Raw genomic sequence first — 15,164 nt, 5'->3', positions numbered from 1 at the left:
AAAGCAATTTGAAAGGAGGCAGGGGAAGGTTTATTCATCTTCTGGCTTTTGATTCTCTAAAGAACACTTAGTGGATGTTTACCAAGCTTTTTTTTTTTTTTTTAATTGCAAATACTAGGAGTAGAAATATTTTCTTTTTAAATAGATGAGATTTTCACATAATCCAAATATTCCATGGATTGGTGCTTTACTTAAGCTTCATGTAGTGGAGCTCTCACAGATAGTGTGAGACTTGTCATAACATTGTGAAATTTGTCCGGAATTTCCAACAATGTCTTTCAGTCACTTTAAACATTAATAATGGGAGACAGCTAAGTGTTAGAGATCCAAAATCGGACTCGAGTAAAGATGATCTAATAATTCATAACAGATTTTGACCCTCAAGGTTAATATTAAAACATTTTTTTCTATGCTGTGTCTAGGGTATACTTTCTTGTTCCATGTAGTATTACTACAATGAGCACAGGTTATAATCAATAAAATAGGGGAAATAACTACTCTAAGTCATAAAATGAAATAGATTTCTGCTCACCCAAAAGTTTTTCTCACTATGGAGGTTCCTTCAAAATACATATCAGAAATTAGCAATACTGAGCTTTTAAAACTATGCTTAAATAAACGGTTACACAAATGTTGTTGTGCTCCCTGGTAGGGGTTGCATACTGCAACCACATCTCAGCCCAACGTGAAGATGAGATTCAGCTGTCCTCCTGTCTTTCCCTTCTTCTCCTGGTCTCCACATAAAGGAAGCTCAAGTGTGTCAAGTTGGTAGCCACTGATGTGTATAAAAAGTGGATGACACCTGGACTACACCATAAAATAATCCTCTAGGTTCATTTAGTGCAGATTTAAATACCTACCTGTCCTGAAAATATTTCTGTGTACACTAATGTCACTGTCAGTCTCTTCTGTTATTTATGAGGGAATATGAATCAGAAATCAGTTAAGATTCTAAGGTTTATATAAAAAAAATATAAAAACTTGTTTGAGAACAGGATACTTCATCTGAATTTATTGAAGCTTTTGAAATAAGGTGCCAAATAAACGTCCTGGTGTTCTCAATACAGCTGTCTCTGATTGTCCATTTACTGTTTTCAATGTGGCTGCTTATATAGTTGAAAGGAAGAAAATAAATTAGGTCACTGAAACTGTGGTGTACTAGTCTAAAAAGATTCAAAAAGGAAAGCAAGGTGATAAAGTGAGGCAAAGCATGACTATGTAATGTAAATTACATTTCTATTACGTAGAGTATGAAAGTGCTACTTTAATCCATAAAATGTCTAGAAAAGAAATCAGCATAACAAGGATAGACACAGCATTCATGGTTTACTTATTCATATGCTGATGGTGCAGCGTACAGTGTCAGGAAAAACTCGTGGTACTGAAAAAAGGGCAAATTCTTAGGTGCTTTCATTTTCACTTAAGGGACTGAAAGCTTTTAGCAAGAATTGACACTGGAAGTTGTTACAAGTTTAACTAGCTCCAGCAACCTTTTTTTATTAATTATTAGAATTTATCCTAGGGAGAAAGGGAAGGGAGAAAATGGCTAGAGTAGCAGGAATAAACCTCAGAAGGGGCCAAATGGTTCTTACTTAAACCACTGTAGGCACCTTGTGTCATGAAGGCGTTGTGGGCAGTGGAATAATCTTTTTTCCTAGCTCATAGGCATATGATGATAGTCACACCTGTGACAGGTTATGCCTGTCAAGTGACCGAGGCCACTGTCATCTAGTCTACATTACCTGACTATGACACAGCACCAGACATGCACAAAATGTGTATTTGTAAGTGTATAAAAGAAATTCACCAGTGATTAGGTATTCTAAAACCTCTGAAGCTGTGGTGTTTTCCTCAGATTTCTCTCTTCTGTATTGGCTGCATTCCATTTTCAGTGGTCCTACTGTGCCACATCAACCTTGCAGAAAACAGACATTGTGTAAAAAGCGAATTAGTCAAGTGATGGAGAACTCTGGACAGATGTATGGAGAGTGGAGTGCGGTAATGCACTCACAGGCACATTGCAGAAAGCAGAACAAAAGAGCAAGGGGGAATAAGTCTAATCCAGGGCCTGGGTCATATTTGGCTCTGTCAAAATGGAAGCTCTTGGAGTTCTGCTGAGCAAAATTACAGCATCTAGCTGGAACAGGGTAAATATAGTCATATGAAAGCAGTTTGCAGACTTTTTTTTGTTTGTTACGTTACAGTAGAGGCCTCTACTTCTAACTGTGCTTTTACCATATCTGTGTCAATTAGGAAGAGACTTTAAAAATGGTTTGTTTTTAGGAACATGAGAAAATATGGTTGCTAGGCTAAGTAATCACTGTGCTGTACTTTTTCCAGATGCTCCTTGTTTGGAAAGCATTGTTTTATGGCAGGAATATTTATTGAGACACTGAGCTAGGTAACAGCCAAGGATTTGTTTTCCTAAAATTTTCTTTCGTTAAAGGATAAGAATAGAATATATGTCTCCTAATTAGGAACACTGTATTTGAAATGTCTTTGCTACCCTAGAAAAGAGTTTAATTAAAGCAAAATAAATATTCCTATCTCGTCATTTCATGTCTGTTTTTTTGCATACATGCTTGTTTTTTAGTTCGACTATACTGTTGTACATGACCTTTTATCTACAACCATTCTAGTAACATTGAGAACAGAGATACTCACCACTTCAGAACAGCTTTTTTATACAATTTTAAGGACAATTTGTTTCCTTAATCTAAATTCCTAATATAATGATACTAATCATCGCTATTGTTTTGAATATTCCTGTTGGATTTTGCTTGCTTCTTGTAATCCTTTCCAGCTATCTTCTTCCCGTAAGTGGTTAAAAATATGAGTACTAGTTTCAGAAATGCATTTTATTAAAATGTTAATACCATTTTAGAATGGAAAGATACATTATGTAAATCCCAACAGGGTTATTTTTAAAATGCCAAATGCAGATGTATTTATTAGTTTTGCATTAATTCATAATGCAAATAAGAGTGATGCTATTAATCTACAACAGTCTTTTGGTTGGGGTGTTCGTTATGCAAGTAACCTCATCTGTTGCTTAGCAGGACTGACACAGTGCTGGTTTTAAGAGTTGTGCGTTTATTAAAAAAAATTATAATTTTTCAAGACGATACTCCAGATTTCTACAGTTGCTATTGAAAAGTAAGAAATAGGAGAGATTTGAGGCATCAGGGCAGGCAAATCTCTCTTGGAATTTTATTAATGGGAGTCTTTTCATTAGTCCATGATTGTTTCTGGGTGTTTTGTAGCCCTCTGAAATTATAATGTACTGTGCTGGTTTTGTACTTTTTTAATGAACATTTTTATTTTCTATTTCTTCTTTTCTTTTCCTATTTACATGTGTGGTTGAGAACAAGCGGAGCAGTGTTTCTGTTGGTTTTTTTTTTTATTTCTCTTCAGGACACAGCAGGTTTTAATACCCCCCTTCTCAGACCTCGTGTGATTGGAGAATGGATTGGTCGTGAAGAGAATGATGCTGACCCACTGGCTGCTGAGATGCTGCAGCCACCAATACCAAGAAATAAAAACGAGCAGTGGGACAGCGAGGATAGCAGCAGTCCTGGAGGAAGGTGGGATTTTGGTTATGCCTAGGAATTTTATAATTTGTGAAGTGGATCTGTCTTTGTAACGCCCCGTTTCTCAGAGCAGAGTGCAGGGCTTTTAAATTCCCACGCTGTAGTGTGGCAGCAAGCCGAATAAATGGAAGATACTAATATGTGACTGGTTTCTTCTCATGCTTTTATATATGATTAACTTTATACTCATTTGCAATCCCATGGTTTTATTCCCATGTATAAAGCTAAGTGTATATTGGCAAGATTGGGGCCCATTGTGTAATAATTTTGTGATGTATAGCTTCATTCAGATACTTCGAGCCCTTCTGTCTTTCAGCAGTTGGTAGTAGCTGTTTGTTAATCTTCTTGGCACTTTAGTGATAAATCTGATTTTCTCATTTAAAGGAAAGATAGACAAGGGAAGCAGTATCTATGTTATTTTTAACATACGTTATTTAGGACTTCCTAAATTAATCTTCAGTTCTTATACTTAGCATCTTGGTGTTAATAACAGTTCTTTCTCAAAGAGAAAATTGTATTCTCTGCAGTAAATAACTTCTGATGATTTATTACGCTTGACTGAGGGTGGAGGACTATGTTTGTTTGTTAGTGTGCTTCAGCTACATGGAAGAGATAATAATTTTTCCAAGGAGTCCATTTTCCGTGATTTAAAGATACCTGTTTATCACAGAAAGTGAAGTATTCACAGCCTTTCTTTAAAAGGGATTAATGCTTTTTTTAAAAAAAGTAAAGCTTGTGCACTGCCTCTGTTAATTGCCTTAAACACCTACAGTTCTCCCTCAGCCCTGTAGCCTTTCTTCTTGGTTATAACTAGTACTCTGACTGCAGCAGACACCTTTTTCTTCCTCTTTGAAGAAGGCAGAAACTCTCTGCTTTGCTTTTGAAAAGATCTAAGGTGTTATCACAGAATCATAGAGTATCTCAAGTTGGAAGGGACCCATAAAGACCATCGAGTCCAACTCCTTGCTTCTCACAGGGCTACCTAAAACTAAACCATATGACTGAGAGTGTCGCCCAGACGCTCCGTGAACTCTGACAGGCGTGGTGCCGTGACCACTTCCCTGGGGAGCCTGTACCAGTGACTGACCACCCTCTCAGTGAAGAATCTTTTCCTAATGTCCCATTTCCTCATGTCCTGTCACGGGTCACCAGACAGAGGAAATCAGCACCTCCCCCTCCACTGCCCCCCTGAGGAAGTTGTAGACTGCGATGAGGGCACCCCTCAGCCTTCTCTTCTCCATGCTGAACAAACCAAGTGACCTCAGCCACTCCTCGTAAGTCTTTCCCTCAAGGCCTTTCACCATCTTGGTCACCCTCCTCTGGACACACTCTAATAGCTTGATGTCCTTCTTATATTGAGGCGCCCAAAACTGCACACGATACTTGAGGTGGGGCCGCACCAGTGCAGTGTAGAGTGGGACAATCACCTCCCTCGGCTGGCCTCCCTGCCTAGGCTGGGTAGCTATGCTGTGCTTGATGCACCCCAGGACATGGTTGGCCCTTTTGGCTGCCAGGGCACACTGTTAACTCATATTCAACTTGCCATCAACCGAAACCCCCAGATCTCTTTCCGCAGGACTGCTCTCCAGCCTCTCATTCCCCAGATTGAATTGTGAATATTCCTTCACTATGTCCTCCATGTGACTTCTACACTGGAATTCACTTCCCTGTCACAGGGAAACTAGTCTGTCACTTGCTGTACTCTTACAGGCTGTATTCATTAACTTTCCTTACATGTTGGGTATGTTTGTTATCCATGAGCACTTCTTTCTTCTTTTAATTAGATTATTGTGGGGGAAGCTGCAAGTACTACTGTTTCAAAGAAGTAGCAGCACATAGTAATGATGCTTCAGCCAGACGTTGGACTGGAACCAACAGAACTTAGACACTGGGTGTCTCCAGTGCAGTTCCTGGGAAAGTAATGGAGTCAGCAAATGGCACTGCAGCTTGATTGTGAGGGCCTGGGTTTCTTTTTCCTTATTCAGCAGTCCCATAAAGACAGTGAATAAAGATCTGTTCCATGTTGCAGAGCAAATTGAGGATATTGTATCCCTTCTCTCAATAGGAAGGAGCAGAAATAAGCATCTCTGATCTCTAGACGGAAGCAAAGACGTTTAGTTCTGAGTAACAAAGATGATTCAAAGCAGAATATTTTTCTCTTTGTAGAGGGTGGTACAAGCTGTGAGAAACCTCACAGCTAATGCTATAATTAAAAATGGGATTAATGGCTTTAAGAATAGTATTTGAGAAGTCTTGTTGAGTATCATGACAAAATCACGTTGCCTGGCCTATGAAGTAAGGAGAATATGGGGTACTTGATGCCAGGAAAGACTCATGGAACACTGATATCTCTAGTTTTTAGGTGCAGTAAGTGCTGAAAACCTGTTGAAAAATATGTATCATTAAGTGGGAATACTGATTTTCAGTGGAAATTAATAACTACTAAATTACATGCAGCATATGGATTTACATTTGGATGACTGATTTTATGTCTGGGATAATTCTTTGCTTCATTAGCATTTCATCAGCTTTTGTAAGGCATTATAAAAAGCATGTTTGCAGTCTTGCAAAATAATCATAAAATTGCAGATCTTCAAGATAGTGGTGATACTAAAATTGATGCCACTTATACATGGAAGTTTAAAAGACCTGTATTGATCAAGGTTAATCTGAATGTTTGATAACAGTTCACTAATAACAGACAGTTTCTTCAAGGTCTGATTCAGTGTTACTGGGAATTAAAGTACTATTAGCAGAATTTAGAATTGACTATAACCAAGTGCATGAGACAAGTAATAAGTAATAATAATTTAGTTTTAATGTAGCATATACCTAGTACATCCAAAAGTAGTGGGAATAGTATGGGTTTTATGAGATTAAATGAAACTCTCAAAAGAGTGAATTTGTTATCAGTTGTAAAGAATTTTTGGCTACCTCATCTGTATTTCTTTCATCTACTTCATAGTTAATGTAGCCACATTTTTACCTGGCAACTGAAAGAGGGAGCAGTCTGAAATTCATATTAAATGTTTCCAATTACATCTTGTTAAATTTGATTTAGCAACTCTTTTAATAAAAAGTGATAGTTTATTGATCACTAATTATCAGGATTTATATGATAAGCCAGCAAACTCTAAAAACTAATCCTAATCTTCAGTTACAGCATAAGAACAGGAAAGTAAAAACTGTAATTGTCCCATTATTTCCAGGTAATATGTTTTCTTTTACCTGTCACTAAACATAAGGAAATGCTACATAAATGAAATACTATATAAATATCCAGAGGATTAGGCATTGACAGATCACTGGTAGAGTAATTGCCATCATTGTCACGTGACTCCCTCTCTCTATGTTGTTTTCACAGATCATAGTGTACAATTTTTTTCTGGTTGGTGGAAGGGGAAGCCCTGGGTCCTTACACATTCATAGCATTCTATGGGGGTCTGGATAGGCTGCAAGAGAACGGCATATTCCTATGGACCACGGGTCTGTTGATAACATGCCCATTTTCAGTATTGGTCTTTTCAGCATAATAGTGCTGAAATTCAGATCATTGTGAGTATACATAGTACATGGTGTTTGGGAATCTCTGAGTTGTCTGCTTTTTCTGTCTTTGCAACCACAAACCTCACTTTTTGCTCCATTCAGTGTTGGACAGTAACTATTTCCTCCTTAAAAACATACATTCCTGTGATTATGAGCAACAGAAGCACACATGTTGTATATCTGAAAGCCAGGCCCAGTTACTTAAAAAAAGAAGGGGAATTAATTTGGAGCAACTGAAAGGACAGGTTTCACTACTACTTTGACTAGGAAAGATAGTATAGCCAGTCTGAGGTAGCTGTGCTAGTGATGTCTTGTCAAACTGATGAAGGGTCACCTTTTTGCCATTAATGTTCGGGATTGCCACAGAGGAAAGACTGTATTTGTCACTGGTTTTGTACTGCTATCTGTTGCTGCTGTAAGGGAGCAAGGTAAGGTATTAATATGTGATAAGGGACCATATAAAGGTGCTGATGGCAATCCTGCTGGGACTGAGCTTATCTTTCAGAAATTCGAACACCGTGAAAATAGGATTAAGCTCATTTCCAAGTCATTGTTAGTAGTTTTCTACATGAAAAATTTCCTGGAGAAATTCTGAGAAGCAGCAAGGCTCTTGGGAAGCTTCCTCAAGGGATAATGTATGTACACAGTGGGAATTTGGATGATTTTTAATATGATGCTCTTGTTTCTTAGAGCCCGAAATGAACTAGAGCTTGCAGAGGCCCCATCCATAACCTGATGTCCTAAACACAAAGCCCGTTCTTCATCTCCAAGGTCCACTTTGTCTTATTAACGTTCATCTTTCCAGTGGGAAATGAACTATCATTGATTATACTAAATTTCATACAACAGATCTGCCTTCCTGCAACAGTCTGTAAGACAGTCTGAGGTGTTGCTGATACCCTCATGTGGGGCACCAAACCTCTGTCCTGTTGTCTTTATCTTGATATTGTAAGAAATCAGAAATTGCTAACTGTAGCAAGTCCTGCCTTAGACCCTTCTGCTAACTTCTGCACAGTTCCAGTTGTCTGTTACTTAGGTTAGGGACACAAGTCAACAAACCATGAGAATTGTTATAACTATCTAGTTCTTAATCCTGTGGGGTCGTGATAACATAACCACTCAAGGGAGCAGTTCTTTGTTCTCAGCTTTGCTGCTGTGCGATCAATGCCTTAGCAATAATGATTAGTAATTGACATCCTGTTGTTCTGTATATGTAGCTTATTTAGACTTGATTAATTCCCATGAAGGCAATGGGAAATTTCCCATCATCATTCAATCAAAAGTTTAGATAGGAACTGAAAACACAAACTGACTTATAACATCCAACGATCAGGGAATGAGTGATAACCAGCTGGTTTATGTGTGATCTGATAGCGTTAACCTTCAGATCTGGAGGACATCATGGGCTACAGAAATTTGACAAATGTGTAACATATTTTGTAGAGAGCACCAGTAAGAGAAAGTTGTGCTTTCCTCCCTCACAGCTTAAAAATGGAGCCAAAAACCAAAGGACTAAAACAACAACAGCAGCAACATAAGAAACTGCTGGCTGCAATGCTTTCTCAGGACTCCTTTGATTCTGCTCAAAGCACAGCTCCATCTGTAACCGAAGAAGATATTGACAATGAAGATGATGCAATGGAACTGCTGGGTAACTGCAAAAAATTATGTGTATTTTCTGATACTTTTTTTATTATAGATTAATCTAAAAAGTGTAATATCTGATCAAACATAGATTAGTTTGAATCTGCTCCCTATGTTTGAAACTAAAGTATCCAGCAGCTGTGTGAAGGTTCATAGGGTTTAACTTGCAACTTTCAGGAGTGAATGTAATGAAGACTGTATATGTGTGTGAATAAACTGCTAGCTGCATCAAAATCCCGTGAAATATCAAACGCTTCAGGTGCTTAAAGTAATTCATTTGATTCCGTACATAAATCACTTGCAGGTTCTACTTGGAGATTGTATTTATGTACAAGGAGCAGAATCGGCTTCACTGGCTTTCATGTGGTTCTTCTTTTTCTTAGCTGTATCACAGTTCTAACTTCAGTAGGTTTTATTTGAGACTTACTAGCTACAAATAGCTTACGCAATGTGAATTTGTAACCTCTCCAGAGGATTTGATTATAATTTTCCAGTAGACTGTATTGTATGTTAAATTGAACTCTGGAAGGCTCTATGCTCACTGCTTTCTTCTTTTCCTAGAATTACCAGTTGTGAAAGGAAGGAAATCGTTGAAGAAAGTTAATTAGTAGTCTCTTTTCTGCCATTTTTAAAAGCTTCAATGTAAGATACTTAAAAGGTAGTCATGGATTTCAATTTTTTTTTTCTTTTCCCAGTTTTTGCTATAAGTCCCAACTTTGTGTGGGATCAAAGCACAGGAAATACACAATCTCAGGATAGCTCAGCATTCTTACATTTATGAATTCTATCACAAATTATTTGTTTCAGGTTGGACCTTAATCTAAAAATCAGAAAAACACATGGTGCTCTACTCTATTTCTGTTATATTTCTCTTGCTTCCTTATTACAGTCTTCATAGAATCACAGAATAGTTGAGGTTGGAGGGGGCTGCTGGAGATATCTAGTCCAACCCCTTGCTCAAAACAATCAGCTAGAGGAGGTTGCTCTGAACATTGTTCAGTTGGGTTTTGACTCTCTCCAAAGATACAGACTCTATGACGTCTCTGGGCAACCTGTTCCAGTGCTTGACCATGCTCATGGTAAAAAGTTTTTTGTTATGCTTAAATAATTGTGAATTAATACATACTTCCTTTTTTTCAGTAATTTTAAGTTTGATGCATGCATTTTTTTTTTACAGAAAAGAAGACATAATGGGCTGGGTCACCCAGCAGGTGTCACAGTGGGTCAATTAGTTCTTTGTGTTTGAAGGAAGTCACACTGTTTGTGACTGTGGGCTTGCAGTCTTCCTGGAATCAGTTGGTATTTCCAGAACTAATCCATGGATTCCAGTGAAGGCCGTAATTAGTCTGTAGCTGCGTTATCTCCTTATTTCCTCCTGCAATTTACAGATCTTTCCAACTTTATCAGTGTGACATAAAAAGCAAGCTGAATGGGTGTCTTGTACTGGCATAAACCACAGGACTCCTAAAGTGGTATTCTGTGGCATCTGGAAGGTACCGTAGGTAAGTGTGTGTGATGTTATTGGCCTCATTATGTATCACATACGGAATAGAATCTTCTGTTAACTTCTGTGGAGATAGTGAGGAAAAGGTATCAAATAGATGTGTAGGTCTTTCCTTCTAGACATTTGAAACCCTCAAGTTACCTGGAACCAGAACAGCAGTATAAAGGAAATTTTATTTTCTAGTGTCTTGAGGTTTGGGCAGAATATTATCTGTGTACAAACAAGTGTTTTGTTTTTTTTTAATAAGGACTTGATTGTAAGAATCCATTCTGGTTTTGTGCCATGCAAAACCTGGGACATTTTTCTATCATCCATTTCATCAAAATGGGCAAAGTTTATACAAAATCAACTTAAAACTAGGAAAGGTCACAAACAGGACCTCTGGTTCGGGTAGAGTGTTATGTAAGTGATTCTGAGATTCTGAGGGCAAATCATGGCATATTTTATGAATAGCCATGGTTATAGTGGTTATAATATAGCCATGTTATAGTAACTGCAACTGATAGAAAGTTCAATATGCACATCTTAGTGTTGAAAGTGCTGTGCTTCTGAAAGACTGGCTTTTATTTTAATTCTTATTTTGCAATTTGCTGACAGTATGTGGTTTATATTTGATATAACGGTTAGGTTACATCCTGCAGAACTGCTCAAAACTTGAGGATATGACAGTGTTACACAGGTAGGGTGTTTTATTTTCTTTTGAAGGTAACATAAAGAACTTAAGTTTCTGTCAGCAAACATAGGTATTTTTCATTGCTATATTTTCCAGATCAGTAATTATCCAGATGATACTGGGATTGAATTTTTTTTATTATGTACTGCATTAAGCCATTAACTGCTTTGATGCTTTTTGCACTGTTTATATGCAGTATAACTAATTTGAAATCATGGCTTTCTGCCATCACTGAATTGCAGGGCATTGTTGCACATAGCTGCTTGACTTGTTTCCTTTAGAGTTCAGTATTCGTTGCTTATTCAGCCCTTTCTTAAAAAATTACAAAAATCCTCACGCTCCTAAGTCTGGATTCTGGGAAAATAAATTCTACTATTTATAGCAGATGATTTTACTGCATACCCTACTTATAACGCAAGTTTTTGCGGAACACAAACTTCCATCTTTATGTGTGTTCAAGAGAATCTTTTTCAGAGTTTGGTTGATTTATTTATTAGAATATTATTATTTATTACAATATTATTACAAGCATGAAACTGCCTGTTGGTGTATTTTCTTTTAAAAAAAGCCTCCTAGTACTCACGTCAGAATTGTCAATGAAGGTTTAGCTAGAATGAAACTTTCCAAATAGAAGAAACAATTAAGCTGTTATACTTCTGAAGAATCCATTTCAAAAAAAATGTATGTGCAAAGATGAAAAAGGCTCTTATGGGGCTACATTCTGATTTCAGTTATCACTCTTTATGTGTAACATAAGATGCATGGGAGGGGTGTTAACACACTGGTAACTTTCTAAGTGTGTTCAGTTATGCAGGTGGCTGAAATAGATTACTAGCAGATAACATCATAGTGGAAGGATGACTTTAAAAAGCTGAGAACTGTAACTGTAAAGTCACATGTATTTGTAAATGTAAAAGGGTGATGCAACTGAGGTCTGCGACTGAAAATGGTATCAAGTGGCTCGTTTTATATACATCATAATGCCAGTATTGTGTTCTGTAAATCTAATAGGGAGCTGAAGTAGTTTTTTGTGAAACTCTGCAGTCCTTTTGGAATTCCGTGACATTTGGGCTTAAGCTGTCTTTTGCATTTGGCTGAAGTCCACTGAGACTTTGAAATCATGTTATTCCCTCAGTATCTCACTGATGTCCATTGGAGAGGACTGAACTGTATTTTCCCTGAAATTGCCAGGAATATTGATTGAACAGTTACCAAAGCATAACTCATTTGGTTTTAAAAAAATCCATTGTTTGATTAAGTGTAAGAATATAATTGTTTAAATGTATTGCTATGGATAAACATACACACAGTAAAAGCATAAGTTTTTTTGTAGCACACTTGGTCTTAAATATACATTCTCGAGGTTTTTACAGGTAAGGAAGATGAAAAAGAAATTCTGTATTTTTTTACACAATATTGATATTTAGTCAAAGTGCTCAATCACCTCTTTTCTTGTTGTTGTCCAATCTTTGGACATGCTCACAATATTAAGAATGTTGCCATATATTAATACATGCTATGCAATAGTTAACTATCAAGCACCACTCCAAAGATAAGCGTACCTAGGAAGCTCATACAGGTGTGGTCGAAGTGAAAGGTGTTGATAATTGAAGTCCATTTCCTGCAGGTACATTGATGCATATGCCAGTCTCTATGATTCTGAAAAACCTCCATGATTTCAATGCAAATAATCATATATCTGAATTAAATTTAAATGTTTGCAGCATTAGGACTTGTAAAACCATCTCTTCTCTTCTTCAGAGCTGGTTTCACAGTAATAGTGGTTTTTTTTCTCAATGTAGAAATCTCAAGTGAAAGTTCAGTGATTGTCTGCCTCATGTTTATTGTGTGTAATTCTTGCTATGCAGTAACAAACCAGAATCTTTAGGTAGTAATATGTTTTTTATCAATTGCTATCAGGAGATACCTGATGTTTTCTGTTTGTTTTAATAACTCTTCTTTTAATCTTTAGAATTTCTTTTTTCCTCAAGAGCTTTCCAAAATGTTAATTACTTGATCATTGTAACACCCCTGAAAGATTTGCTGGTGATATATTTACATTTTATAATAAGAGGAGATAAACAGCATTTCGTGGAGATTGGCTTTGCCTGTAGGATGAGACAATAACTCAGTGTCTGGTAGTCTACCCCTTATATAGTCTATACTGCTTTTATAATAAGTCTCTGAGTGCTGTAATGAAAGGGTGTCCAATCTGCAGTGCTTTCAGTACATTTCCTCTGGTTCAACAGACATTCCTGGTTTCCCTGTTTCCTAGTGGTCTTTGGCAACATGCAGGAAACAGACTCTAGACCTGATAAATTATTCTAATATTAGCAGCAGGTTGTTCCTCTTTGTTGTCTCTCCCAGCTGGACAAAAACTTCTCCTGCATTATGTGACTAGAATACATCATTTGCCAGAATAGAGGCCACAAGGCCCTGGGAAAGATGGTATGTGAGTTGTACTACATCTTCACAACAGTTTTCTGGCCCGCAGCCTGTTTTGTTGGGGTTTAAGTAGAATGATTGTGTGAGAGAAAGCTGTGTGAATGCTCATCATGTCCCCTTTTGCTGACTCTTATTTTTTGGAAGCTATTGGGAAACCGGCAACATTACCAGAGAGTATCTGACTGTGTAGTGCATGCATAGAAGCTGACACCACTGGGAGACAGTAGGCCTCTTCTGCATGCAGAGACTAGCTGTACTGTACATTGCAAAATTTTCAGTGGTGGATGTAATGCACTGGTGCAAGTGTGTGTTACAGATCTCCGTTAGAAGGGCACTCAGACTTCATAAGGTGTAGATTTAAATACCTTTTTGAGGTGGAGAAAGGGGATAGCATAGATAATCTTACATCCCTTCAGATGCTGGGAACCCTAAGTTGTGCAACGTTGGACAGACTAGTCATGGCACGGTACGCTGCACAGGTCCTGCCATGCTAAGGTTCAACAGCATTACAGTCCTTAGAGCTCTTAGAAGTAAATAATTTAGTTTATTTTTTCATATATAAAGAATTTCATTCAGCATTTCTACTCTCAAGCAAAAAGATGGTGGTTCACTTTTAAGATAAGACCGTGCAAGTGGTGTAATTACCAAATGCCAAGTGGGAGCTGCCTACAGTCTTCTCCCTTATGATTAGCAGGCTAACTTTATCCTGCAGCCAAGTGATATGTGCAGCACAGCATAGCACAGCACAGACCTGAGCCTGCTCACGTCAATTGTTTTGTGGATCACGAACTCCTCATTGTACGATGGTCCTCAGATTCGAATCACAAGCAAGCAGGAAAGTCAGTGTAGCACGGTATTTTCATGCCACTGGAAGAAGATACATTTTCTGTCTAGTCGGAGATAGTGATCACTGCTTTAGCCCAAGTTGTGGGAAAGTGATAATGGCAGTGTTATTTGTCTCATGTTCTTATCACTGAATGCTGATTCTTTACACTCAATGCAATAATAAACATTGATGTTCTCAGATTCCAAGAAAATACTCAGCAAGGTATGATCCAGCATTATTTTTCTCTTAAAAAAAAAAAAAGCAAAGTTATTAATCTTATACTATATCTTCAAAAATCAAGTGAAATGTCTTTGTATGTCTACATCACTACTGCCCTCCTAGTGAAATTTCTGAAAAAATTTACTGTGTAGATAAATACTTAAATGCAGCTTTTTTGGAAATTGTCATAGATCTGCATGCTTCCATTTCTAATGTCTTACAGACTGGTGGTCATAACTTTTGTGAAGTTATTCATATGAAGTTTTCTGTTTCCTTCAAATTTCAACAGCTGGAAAGAGGAGGCATGCTCTGTATCTAAAAGAGAAAGAAAAAAAAGGACTGGTTTATTGCTTTTTTTTCACTTGCATTACCTCCCAAAGTGTGTGAAGTATTTACATGCTTTTGTGCTCCTCGATGGTTATTACTGGAGCAAAAGAAGGATTGTATTATATGGACCAGGCTTATGAACGGTCATGATGTTACTGCTCTGTGAATGGTTTGGCTCTTGTGTAGTTATTTCTGGTTTGATAAGCATAAAATGGGTTGTAACTGAAGTTGATTGTGCTTCATATTGCTAAAGGGAAAACAGAGAGAGAAAATCAATTATCGTTAGAGATACTAGACTCTCTTGAGTTGAAATGAGTTACATGAGCTAATAAGCTTCAAAAGAATGATTCATTTTGAGGAAATAGATGTGTACTGAGTATCATGATGTGC

At 37.4% G+C, this 15,164-nt stretch overlaps 1 protein-coding gene across 1 annotated transcript in view; it reads left to right on the top strand.

The window, feature by feature from the left end:
- The window catches only part of LOC104069127 (chromosome unknown open reading frame, human C8orf34), a gene marked incomplete at its 3' end in the record, with an annotated part of 36,021 nt that extends 27,234 nt beyond the window's left edge, over positions 1 to 8,787 (top strand). Inside the window, exons 5-6 of the mRNA XM_009587522.1 lie at positions 3,415 to 3,584; positions 8,621 to 8,787. Coding sequence (XP_009585817.1) covers positions 3,415 to 3,584; positions 8,621 to 8,787 — 337 coding nt within the window. The remainder of the gene's footprint in view (positions 1 to 3,414; positions 3,585 to 8,620) is intronic.
- Positions 8,788 to 15,164: the final 6,377 nt, after the last annotated feature.

The sequence above is a fragment of the Fulmarus glacialis genome, unplaced genomic scaffold (genome assembly GCF_000690835.1).
Source record: "Fulmarus glacialis isolate BGI_N327 unplaced genomic scaffold, ASM69083v1 scaffold17181, whole genome shotgun sequence".
Lineage (NCBI taxonomy): Eukaryota > Metazoa > Chordata > Aves > Procellariiformes > Procellariidae > Fulmarus > Fulmarus glacialis.
The sequence above is the reverse complement of the archived record's forward strand: the minus strand, read 5'-3'. Positions and strand labels throughout refer to the sequence as shown.